Below are 12063 nucleotides of genomic sequence, written 5' to 3' on the forward strand. Positions count from 1 at the left end.
CAGAAGAAACGATTAAAAATGCCTTCGGACTTTCTCTGCAAATAACATTCTGCCAGTGGAAAAATCCCATCGAGTCCGGAGCAGACTCTCCTCCGCTTCCTTTCCTCTTGCACCAAATATGTTTCCCTTTCAGAATCAAAATAATAGTTGTCTGGCAGACAGCTATTTTCTGATCCTGCCCCACTACTGACTCACCTATACCCAGGACCCCACCCCCCTCCCAGTGAGGCCAGCAAGAATTTCCTCCCTGGGATAATAATAACAAAAATCCACTAATTTCACGTGACCCCTGCATGGCTGCTCTGACCCCTGTGAGCAGACAAGGCAGTGTATAGTCTTTGTCTTTTTTTAAAGCCATGTGTAAGGTCTCAGCACCGGACCGTGGTTCAGCCGAGCCATTGAAAGAATCCCTGAAATTTCAAAGCCTGCCTGGTCAAGGCCAGTGATAAATGGGGAAGCAAGATGAACCCCTTCTGTCCTCTCCCTCATCACTATCCAGCAAGGTCAACCAGAGAGAGAACTAACAGGACGGGACGGTCACACGTTGTCGAGCAGATGGAGGCAGACCTCTGCTTCCTCCCTGTCTGTTTTGCCATCTACTATATCTCCCTCTGTCATTCTCTCCGTCTCTATTTCTGAGGGTAAAGCACAGAGCTCGCCCAGACACAGCACCTGCAACATTTTTTGACAACAGACAGGGTTCATAGCAGGGAGCAGGGCCAGATGACTGTGTAGCTGTAAATAACACCACTGAAGACAGGAGCACCTGCATCCCTCTCTCACTCTTTCTCTCTGTGGTGAAACGCTGACCCAGAATATTTTGCAATCACTTAACTGCACAGTTGATCAATCCAAAGTGTTGGTTACCCCTCAGATCCTTCATATGGGACTGATTTACTTGTATTTGATGATAGTTTAATTATCAGCAGACACACAAATAGCAAATATTTTTTATTTTAATTTATTTATTTTTTTAAATTTATTTGATTTTATTTTACTTTTTTAAAATAAGGCATCTTAAGAAACTTTAAAAGTATATGCTTGGATCCAACTTGAGAGAGTTATGTGCCACTTGAACCAGAGGCAGAGAGAAAGAAAAGGTGAAGTTTGACTTAGACAAAATGAAGCCTGTTAAGAAATGAAATATAAATAATCTTCAAAGTGAACAGAGGCAGACGGAACTGTGAGGCTCCATAGGGAGTTCAGGGAAGAAGCTGAAGATTTGGAGGCTGATATATGATGCTTCTGCGCGACTTAACCTCACCGACTCTTTCAAGTCCCTGTTTTCTTTTCTTTATTTCAGTAGGGGGAAAAGACAGCTTACAAAAATAAATGACAGACGCTCAGCATAAAATAGAAATATTGGTCATAAATTGGAGATGATGTCAAATCCTTGAGGAAAATGAAAGTGTGTGTGTGTGTGTGTGTGTGTGTGTGTGTGTGTGTGTGTGTGTGTGTGTGTGTGTGTGTGTGTGTGTGTGTGTGTGTGTGTGTGTGTGTGTGTGTGTGTGTGTGTGTGTGTGTGTGTGTGTGTGTGTGTGTGTGTGTGTGTGTGTGTGTGTGTGTGTGTGTGTGTGTGTGTGTGTGTGTGTGTGTGTGTGTGTGTGTGTGTGTGTGTGTGTGTGTGTGTGTGTGTGTGTGTGTGTGTGTGTGTGTGTGTGTGTGTGTGTGTGTGTGTGTGTGTGTGTGTGTGTGTGTGTGTGTGTGTGTGTGTGTGTGTGTGTGTGTGTGTGTGTGTGTGTGTGTGTGTGTGTGTGTGTGTGTGTGTGTGTGTGTGTGTGTGTGTGTGTGTGTGTGTGTGTGTGTGTGTGTGTGTGTGTGTGTGTGTGTGTGTGTGTGTGTGTGTGTGTGTGTGTGTGTGTGTGTGTGTGTGTGTGTGTGTGTGTGTGTGTGTGTGTGTGTGTGTGTGTGTGTGTGTGTGTGTGTGTGTGTGTGTGTGTGTGTGTGTGTGTGTGTGTGTGTGTGTGTGTGTGTGTGTGTGTGTGTGTGTGTGTGTGTGTGTGTGTGTGTGTGTGTGTGTGTGTGTGTGTGTGTGTGTGTGTGTGTGTGTGTGTGTGTGTGTGTGTGTGTGTGTGTGTGTGTGTGTGTGTGTGTGTGTGTGTGTGTGTGTGTGTGTGTGTGTGTGTGTGTGTGTGTGTGTGTGTGTGTGTGTGTGTGTGTGTGTGTGTGTGTGTGTGTGTGTGTGTGTGTGTGTGTGTGTGTGTGTGTGTGTGTGTGTGTGTGTGTGTGTGTGTGTGTGTGTGTGTGTGTGTGTGTGTGTGTGTGTGTGTGTGTGTGTGTGTGTGTGTGTGTGTGTGTGTGTGTGTGTGTGTGTGTGTGTGTGTGTGTGTGTGTGTGTGTGTGTGTGTGTGTGTGTGTGTGTGTGTGTGTGTGTGTGTGTGTGTGTGTGTGTGTGTGTGTGTGTGTGTGTGTGTGTGTGTGTGTGTGTGTGTGTGTGTGTGTGTGTGTGTGTGTGTGTGTGTGTGTGTGTGTGTGTGTGTGTGTGTGTGTGTGTGTGTGTGTGTGTGTGTGTGTGTGTGTGTGTGTGTGTGTGTGTGTGTGTGTGTGTGTGTGTGTGTGTGTGTGTGTGTGTGTGTGTGTGTGTGTGTGTGTGTGTGTGTGTGTGTGTGTGTGTGTGTGTGTGTGTGTGTGTGTGTGTGTGTGTGTGTGTGTGTGTGTGTGTGTGTGTGTGTGTGTGTGTGTGTGTGTGTGTGTGTGTGTGTGTGTGTGTGTGTGTGTGTGTGTGTGTGTGTGTGTGTGTGTGTGTGTGTGTGTGTGTGTGTGTGTGTGTGTGTGTGTGTGTGTGTGTGTGTGTGTGTGTGTGTGTGTGTGTGTGTGTGTGTGTGTGTGTGTGTGTGTGTGTGTGTGTGTGTGTGTGTGTGTGTGTGTGTGTGTGTGTGTGTGTGTGTGTGTGTGTGTGTGTGTGTGTGTGTGTGTGTGTGTGTGTGTGTGTGTGTGTGTGTGTGTGTGTGTGTGTGTGTGTGTGTGTGTGTGTGTGTGTGTGTGTGTGTGTGTGTGTGTGTGTGTGTGTGTGTGTGTGTGTGTGTGTGTGTGTGTGTGTGTGTGTGTGTGTGTGTGTGTGTGTGTGTGTGTGTGTGTGTGTGTGTGTGTGTGTGTGTGTGTGTGTGTGTGTGTGTGTGTGTGTGTGTGTGTGTGTGTGTGTGTGTGTGTGTGTGTGTGTGTGTGTGTGTGTGTGTGTGTGTGTGTGTGTGTGTGTGTGTGTGTGTGTGTGTGTGTGTGTGTGTGTGTGTGTGTGTGTGTGTGTGTGTGTGTGTGTGTGTGTGTGTGTGTGTGTGTGTGTGTGTGTGTGTGTGTGTGTGTGTGTGTGTGTGTGTGTGTGTGAGAGGCAGACGGAACTGTGAGGCTCCATAGGGAGTTCAGGGAAGAAGCTGAAGATTTGGAGGCTGATATATGATGCTTCTGCGCGACTTAACCTCACCGACTCTTTCAAGTCCCTGTTTTCTTTTCTTTATTTCAGTAGGGGGAAAAGACAGCTTACAAAAATAAATGACAGACGCTCAGCAAAAAATAGAAATATTGGTCATAAATTGGAGATGATGTCAAATCCTTGAGGGAAAATGAAAGGCGACCCGGTGGTTAGAGAAGCCACCGTGTTCTGAGGAACCCTGTGTAGCTTATATGGGGTGTTTGCTTATGGACCACATATTGGGCTTCTTTTAAAGGGGTATTCCACAGAGGATTAACAAACCCCCACCGTCGCGCACACACACCTTACACAGCGGAGTGTCGCTGTGTTGTGAGTTGCCATGGTGATGCAGGCATCACCATATCTGCAAGGGCCGGTATAAATGAGTAAAGATAGTGGTGAGGAAGAGGAAGAACGGCACAAAGAGGGGGCCTGATGGTGAATTAACATGCATATTTATAGCCAGGCTTGTTAGAAGTGCACATGCTGTCTTGGGGAAACTCTGCAAAATGTGCCTGACCTACAGTAGCCCAGAGGAACAGATCAGCAGGAGGATCTCTGTCTCTTTTCATGTTGTCGGTGCATGACAAACTTCACAATGTCACAACTGCCAGTAGTCTGTGGAATATGCAAACATACCTTCATACATCAGCGTGTCTCCTGTATGCCTGCCCTTTGTCATGAATGACAGCTGCACGCTGCTCACTGCTCTACTGAACGCCAGATGAAGAGGGGAGAAGAAAGGCAGGAGAACAAACTTTACCGTACTGAGAGGAGTCGGCATCACATCCACAGTGTTTGTTTTCCCGTTGCCTTAGCAACATCAGTAGCAATGGGGGGTGGGCTCCCCACTGGATAGGAATCTATCACCTGGTATGGCTCCTTAAAGTGGAGCCGTGTGTGTGTGTGTGTGCGTGTGTGCGTGCGTGTAATTGATGTATCAGATGCACATACACTGTGTAATGAATGAAATCAATGAAACCAGGTGTATCTTGCCTGGCTCCAGGTGTCCACCTAGTCATTACACCGCACCACTTTTTCCGCTCTCCCTCTTTCTCCCTCTCGGCCAGCCCTAATGGTTGTTTTCTGCACATGTATATTATGTGAGTACGTATGTGTGTAGGGCAATGTGTGCATCTGCCAATGTCTGTAATGTTTTTTCCACGACTGCCCCCCTTGAGCTCTTGCCGTTTTTATGTGCCGGTGAAGAACTTGGTCACAGGCAGGGGTTTCCCTCATCAATGACTATTTGAGCACACTACCGCCTGTGTCAGTATTCTGAGTTTTGTCAGCTGAAGACATGAGGGCAAGTCATGGTTGTTCGGGGCTGCATGGAAGTTTAGTTTAGCCTCACACTGCCTCAGGAAAATGTGTTTACACACTTAACTAACACCCTGGACTCAAGACACGCGTAACAAGCTTTTTTCCAGTGTGTGCTCAACACTCTGTTGCAAAATAAAAACATTTGCTCATGTGTCTTGCAGACTGGAAGTCCCTTAGCTCCCTTTCCTCCTCACAAATCTTGTTTTTTTAATGCTCTGAGTATCTTTACTTGGCTTAACACTTGTTTTTCCTCTAGACTAATGCCAAGCTGTGCTTTACAATAGCTACTCATATTTTGGGAAAAGATAGTGCGCCCCCTACTGATAGAGCTCTGGTTTGTGGTATCTGAGTGGCTGTGCTGCGTGAGGGAGAATATGTTTAGATATGAGTGTAACCCCCCAAACCAGCCATAATGACAGGCTGCGAGAAAACAGGAAAAGAGGCCGTGATCCCCAGTGATGGCATGGAAATTAGCCTGAGCCACAGGTCTTTGTCTAAACATGAGCTCACCACAGCACTGGCTGACAAGTGGCAGCAATCTCACACATGCTCATTCGCAGAGAGGGAAACAAAGTTCTCATTCTGAGCTCTTGTATCTTGTGGCTCACTCAGTTATTTTTTGCATGAAATAAGAGACAAGCGGTCACTTGGTTACTTACACCAATTAGGAAGGAGTTATTTTCGTTAAAAAGCGGCTTTTCCGTTTAGTGACTGAAAACCAGATTAAGGAGGTGGTGGTGCTGTGGAAGAGAAAGCGGAGAGGGACTGAGAGCAGGGCAGAAAAAGGAGATTGTGAGGACTGAAGTGCAATGCGGTTCATCGAAAGACATAGTGAACATTCAACCCAAGTCTTGCTCACAGGACTCAGTTCTGCTATAAACCAGACAAGACAATCTTATAATACTTCTTCCCCTCTCCATCTTCCCCAGGTTATGTACTTGGAACAGTTGTTGGCCTGTGTGGATGTGCTGCTGCGTCAGTGTGAGTCCGACTGTGGGTCAGTCAGCCTGCCGCTGCTGCAGGTGCTGGTCACTGTCCAGAGCCTCTCCACTGACACAGATCTCAGTGAAAAGGTGAGAAAACATAACTTGGCAGTTTGAAGAAACAATCCCAGATTCATCCTCTCCGCTTCTCTGCCATCACTTTGTTCACCTCGGGCAAAACGGCATATTACCTCATCTATGTAATTCTTCAATTCTACTCTGAAACTGCACATTTTTTAACCCCCTTTCCCCCTTCAATTTTCATTTTTCCATCCCTTTTTATTAGAAAGGTAAACAGGTTTTATGAAGCAAGAGAGCTATTCGAGGAATGTAAGCATTTGTACAGGTTCAAAGTGGGCATGGCTAACAGTATAATTACCCACTTAGCCAGGGGAGCTGAAATTGCACCTTTGGAGTGGAACTTTAAATCCAGTCCTGGGTGAAAGGAGGCAGGTGAAAGGTGGGGAAAGAGAAAGACAGACAGAAATAGAGAAAAAAACAGATAGGGAGACATGAGCTGTGTTACTTAGCAGGTGTGTGTCATCAGCCCAACCCCATTTGTGGCTCCATAACGCCTCCTCAGGTCACAAAAACAAACTGATATTTAACTAACAATCCTTCTTTCATGTTGTAGTCAGCTTCTAAATTCAAGGGGACAAACGGGATCAGTGACAAGTGAAACCAATGCCATTTGAGACCAGTGAGTCGTCTAACTTCTTGTCGCCATAGGAGGCTAATGACAGAGAGAGGAGTGCGAAGGAATTGGCACTAATGCTTACCAGACACCGCATTGGCCACCAGTGTATGCGTGTGTTTACGTCTGTCTGCATCTGTGTGTATGTTCAGACGGGGAGCAGTGTTAGAGAAGAGATGGGAAGGAATGGATTAAGAAAGAGAGGGAGGGTGAGAATGGCCTTGGGCATTCCCAGACGCAGAGCTAAAATCAAACTTGTTTTCCCATAAAGGGGGCATGTCTTTCCCATCAGTGGACAGCTCAGGGTTGTCTTGCTATCTGATGAAGGGGCCAATCTGTGACACAGACATTGTCTCTGTCCCTGTCCATCCCTGAGGGACTATGAAGGGAACTATGAAGTGCCCTAAGGGTCTGTTACCCTGCCCTAATTATTTACTCTCCTATCTCTCATTCCTGCCCTTTCCTCTCAGCTCAGCTTTATTGGTGTGTGTCTGTGCATGTGTGTGTGTGTTTCTGTCAGTTCCTGTGCCTTTGCGACATCCTGTGTATCTGCTGGGGTTTTATGTGTGAGACCTTGTCATGTCTGCAGTGTTGTTCTTCCCATGGTTTCACATGATGGTTTTACGCCTCCCATGTGAGCGTGACCTGAGGAATTCCTAAAATTACAAGAAAACAGCTGTAATTGTTCAACTTAAACAGAATTCTGCTCTGTTATCACTTATTTTCGTTGACTCTTCATTTAGTCTTTCCACTACCCGATGCTCTCTGTCTTTTTGCCTCTTTGTTCTTTGTTTTTAATGATTTCAAGGAAAAATTGCATGTGTTGACATAATTTTGTTCCATTTATCCCTCTCTCCCTCAGACCTTGGAGAGTGTGCAGTGCTTGTGTAAGGTGCAGGGCCTGGACTCAGTGATGGAGCTCTATAGACAACATATGGGCCAGCTGCTGGACTGGCTGTCTGCCTCTGTCAACACCTGGTCCAGTTACTCCCCACAGAGACTCCAACTGCATATCATAGTCACACAATCAGGTGAGAAGTGAAGCCTGAATGTGCACAAGACAGTGCCAAATTATATCACAGGTGCTGAGGTTTGCACACATGGAGACACTGAAATGGTAAAAGTACTACGTTCAGACTATAATCTTTGTAATGTTTTATTACTTCATGGTGTGATTGATGAAGCCATTCTTTCCTAAATACACCGTGTCACATCATATTTTAAGCGCCAAGCTGTTTGTCCCATTCGCACATGATCCATCAAAATGAAACGGGTCCGGGAGTATCATTTTCTTGCAGTCGCACTCACAAAATCAGCAACAAGCATTCTCCTCATCCATGGTAGGTAAACTATTGAGGTACATGGGCAAAAAAAGTAGGACCTGTGTGTCAGTGCTGGTAGGAGCAAGTTTCAGCACGACTCGACAGATGTGAGGGCTGTCAAATGTTTAAGGTAAAATTCTGTGCTGTGTGCTGTTCCACTGTGTTGTCCAAAAGTCGATGCCCATCAATGATCCTCAGAGGCAGAGTGGAAAAAGTTTTCATTATTTTTCGTTACCCAAGCAGAGAGGGTCAAGGTCAAACGCACACACACAGAGAAAGACTGGGCTGTCATTAGCACCAGTTGGCTTACTGACTTTTATAAATCCCCGTCTCTCTCTCTGGTTGTCAGTCAGTCAGGGGTCTCAGACTTGTCTAAAGGGGTTAGTCCATGCTTGTGTTGGTATGGTGCAGTGGGTTAAAAAGATGTGACCCTGTCCTTGGTGCTGAGACTTCACTTTACCTCCCTCTATACCATATAATCCTCCATCATCAGCACCTCCCTGTGCCACACTTTCATCTCCAACTCTTTCTCCCTCCCTCCCCTCTCTTTCTAATTGACTGGGCAGCCTGGGACCCCTCTAATCTTCACACACACATGTTGATCTAGGTCACTTTACATGGACTTGCCTTCATTTCTCGGAGACTTACCCTAACCATAACCACTACTTGCCTAACCCTAACCCTTAACAGCTGACCCAAAAATCAGCTTTTTCCCAATTGGGGAAATTGACTTTTATCCCTAATTGGACAAGCCGCCCCCAATTAACTGTAGTTTGGTCTGAAATGTGTCCCCAAAAACACACACATACACACACACACACACACACACACACACACACACACACACTGCCATGGCTAACTGACCAGTCCATTCTAAGTCTACTCAGTGATCCCCATGCAGGTCACTACATCAAACAGCACCACAGCCGCCTGCTCTTGACCTTTCCCTGGATCAAGGCCACTTTGAAGCTCAGTGTGTGTGTGTGTATGAGTGTGTTTTGCTCTTATCGAATGTTGCTCTAAGCCTCCCAAGGTTTTATTCTTGCAGATGTCATCTTTGGTCTATTAACACAACCCAAGGATTTTATTATTGGCAGCAAAGCCGAGAGCGTGTGGCCGTTGTGTTTGATGTGCACATGATTCAGCGAAATCTGCCCTCTGCCGAACAATTGACGGTAGTAGATATGACAACTGAGAATTGATCATTTTGCTTGCTCATCAGCTCTTCACACACTCCATCTATGTTTGTTGGAGACAGGAATAATTATTGCCCTCTCATATCCTCCTCACAGTCTTTTGTTCTTCAGCTGGTGTGAGAACGTCTGGTCCTTTTGTGTATAGACTGGCGCAGTCTCCCACTCTCTCTTTCTCTATGGTAGCCCTGCAAAAAGGACAGGATACACATTGACAGTCTTTCTAAGCAGTAATGAAAAACGTCTGTGTCTATAAGTGTAGTGAAATCTCCCATCACTGCTTCGTCATATCCATAGTCACTTAGAGACGATCTGCAGACATCTCCGCTAACACCCCTGATTAAATGGCACGCCCTTTGATTCACACATTCCCACTGGATGAAGTAGGTCTCCCTTTCCCTCTCTGTCTCTCTGTTTTCCCATATCTCTTTATGACGTCGGCCACCACCCTCAGGCAGTTGCAGGATTTCCTCTGTCTCCCCTCATGTCTGTACAATCAAGTCCAAACAGGGCATGGACACTTATCACTCATTGCACACACTCATAGATTACTATATATAGCTCTGTAAACATGCAGTCAGACTGTCGGTGAGTGTGTGTGTGTGTGTGTGTGTGTGTGTGTGTGTGTGTGTGTGTGTGTGTGTGTGTGTGTGTGTGTGTGTGTTGGTGGGGGGGGGGGAGTCAGTGTAACTGGGATTACTTGTGTTGGTGGGAGAGTTAGTGTAACTGATTTACTGCAGTCTGAGTTTCTTATTTTCCTGTAATATACACTTGCATAGTAACGTACTGTGACACGACGCCCTTTTTATGCCTTTTTAGGTCTCATTTCCTCAGAGCTCTGTGTCACTGTCTCACCAGTTCATTGAGGTCTCAATAACACAAGCCCTCTGGTCAGTGCTTAACACAAAAAAGGTCTTACGTTTGTGTGGGCTTTTTTCTTGTTTGCCATTTGACAGTTGGTCCTGATAAAGAAAGAAATTAAGAATTAAGGAAAGCGCCAATGAAAAGTGTCTTGTCTCTGAAAAAGACACACAAAAGTTTTGTATTCAGTTGTTAGACTGAAAATAAATGGTTACAGAATGAATGAGATTCAGTTGACTTGATTTCAGCAGAGAGAGCAGGAGGACTTTCTTGCAAAGAGCAGGAGGACTTAAATGTGTGGAGCTGGGAACTCATTAGGTTCAACAAAATATGACGACGGTATTAACACAAATGTGTGTGTGTGTGTGTGTGTGTGTGTGTGTGTGTGTGTGTGTGTGTGTGTGTGTGTGTGTGTGTGTGTGTGTGTGTGTGTGTGTGTGTGTGTGTGTGTGTGTGTGTGTGTGTGTGTGTGTGTGTGTGTGTGTGTGTGTGTGTGTGTGTGTGTGGTTGTGTGGTCGTGTGTTTGTGTATACGTTGCAGGTCCAGTGATAGGCGAGTTTGTGAGACAGTTGATGCCCCTGCTCCAGAGCTGCCTCCAACCAGACAAAGACCCAGAAATGAGACTGAGCATCTTCACAATGCTGGCCAAGTTGCTACTGGATGCAGCCAACACACTGGATTCCCAGGGGTGAGAGGGACACACGCACACATTCACATACATACAAGGTAACTTATGAAACAAGTTTAGGAAGGAAGTGTTTCTTTCGTAGGTTAATGAGAAGATCTCGCATGGTTTGCATTGAACAAAGACACACACAAAATGCTGAATAGCAGTTTAATTTTCCACCCTTTCATCACTGTGTGATGTTACACTCAGTTGTTTGGGTTTGTCTAGTCTTAGTTTTCCAAGTCATCATTATTATCATAGCTTGTGATTCTTAGACTTTGCTTCACATTAACCTGCAAATTAATGCCACACCCACAGGGGACCATAATTAGAAACACACACAATGGTGTATTTCCACGAGGCCATTATAACCCTCTCAGTTTCTTTTGGATCTGAGGTTTGTTAAGGTAGTCAAGTAGTCGAGTAACCGGTGATAGGGTTATATCCAGGTGTGATACAGTCCTAATACAGTTAATGATAGTCCTGAAATGACCAACTAAACTTGAAATAGTCTCTTAGGAAGTATTATAACGTGTCATGTATAGCTAACGCAAATTAATCACTTCCCAGCATGCCTGAAGAAGAAGATGGCACATGCTGTCTGAATCTCTTGTCAGCAGTTTCAATGATTATTAACTGGTGACGCAGGTAAGATAAGAGGGATGTCTGACACCCTGAGCGGAGCTCCTGCTTGTAGGTTCTTCCTCTGTGTGCCATCCCTCCACGCCCCCCACCCCACCCTGCAGGGTCCCCTCCAAGTCCTCAGCTGTGCAGCCTTCAACCCAGGCTCAGAGCTCTAATCTGAGGGAATGCATTAACCCTGAGGCCCATCCCGGGTCCCAGTGATCACAGCAGCTGCTCCTGTCAATCAGAAAGACAAACCCCGTCCATGGGGTTGCCATAGAGACATCTTTGCAGAATGTCACTAACCCTAACCCTGCAGCCAAAAGGTCTAGGGGTTGGTAGGTGTTTCCAATGCTTAATGCGAGGGATAAACTGCTAATCTTTGTATGGGAAGATGTTGAAAATGCCTTTGGCCTGAACCTGGCAACAGTGTAAAGAGTACAAGACAAAATAATGTCCTTGTCATTGAAAAATGTTGTATAAATAACAGGAAGTGTTCTTAAGCCAAAACATTCTGCCACCTTTGCCAAAAATATGCTTTCAGCTCAGATTATTTTATCCATAGATGTGCATAATAGACAAAAGAGGCCTCTGTCTCTTCCCCACTCACAGCGCAGCCACCTGTGCTGCTAACTGCGTCTCTCATTCCTGAGCTGTATCTCTGGTAATCACAGAACCATCAGGAGACAGAAATCATGTTACACCTTCAAAAGGTTTCAAACAAATGTTTAACTTACACTATGTGTGGCTGTGCAGTTTGCCAAATGTTTTTCCATTCATGCTCATCTCATCCCTCTATTCATGATTTATGGCCTGATCTTTGTTTAGCAGATTGTGGCCCACACATACAAGCTATATGCCATCAAGAGGACAATGGTAGTCATAGAGAAAACCGCTTCCCTTTGTTCTACAACCAAAATGACATAATGACAGCTTCGCTACAGAACAAGCAGAAAGGGAAAGTATGTTTGTGTGCATGTCAGTGCCTCT

At 45.6% G+C, this 12063-nt stretch overlaps 1 protein-coding gene across 2 annotated transcripts in view; it reads left to right on the top strand.

Annotated features, from left to right (window-relative positions):
• Positions 1-12063, top strand: part of LOC120788494 (dynein assembly factor 5, axonemal-like) — a 28788-nt gene that overhangs the window by 6650 nt on the left and 10075 nt on the right. For both annotated transcript variants that reach the window (XR_005707239.1, XM_040124373.1), the window contains exons 7-9: positions 5659-5802; positions 7269-7437; positions 10323-10470. Coding sequence is in view for 1 of the 2 variants with exons in the window: in XM_040124373.1 (XP_039980307.1) it covers positions 5659-5802; positions 7269-7437; positions 10323-10470 (461 nt within the window). In the remaining variant the exon portion in view is untranslated. The remainder of the gene's footprint in view (positions 1-5658; positions 5803-7268; positions 7438-10322; positions 10471-12063) is intronic.

Source organism: Xiphias gladius, chromosome 3 (assembly GCF_016859285.1).
Source record: "Xiphias gladius isolate SHS-SW01 ecotype Sanya breed wild chromosome 3, ASM1685928v1, whole genome shotgun sequence".
NCBI classification, from domain to species: domain Eukaryota; kingdom Metazoa; phylum Chordata; class Actinopteri; order Istiophoriformes; family Xiphiidae; genus Xiphias; species Xiphias gladius.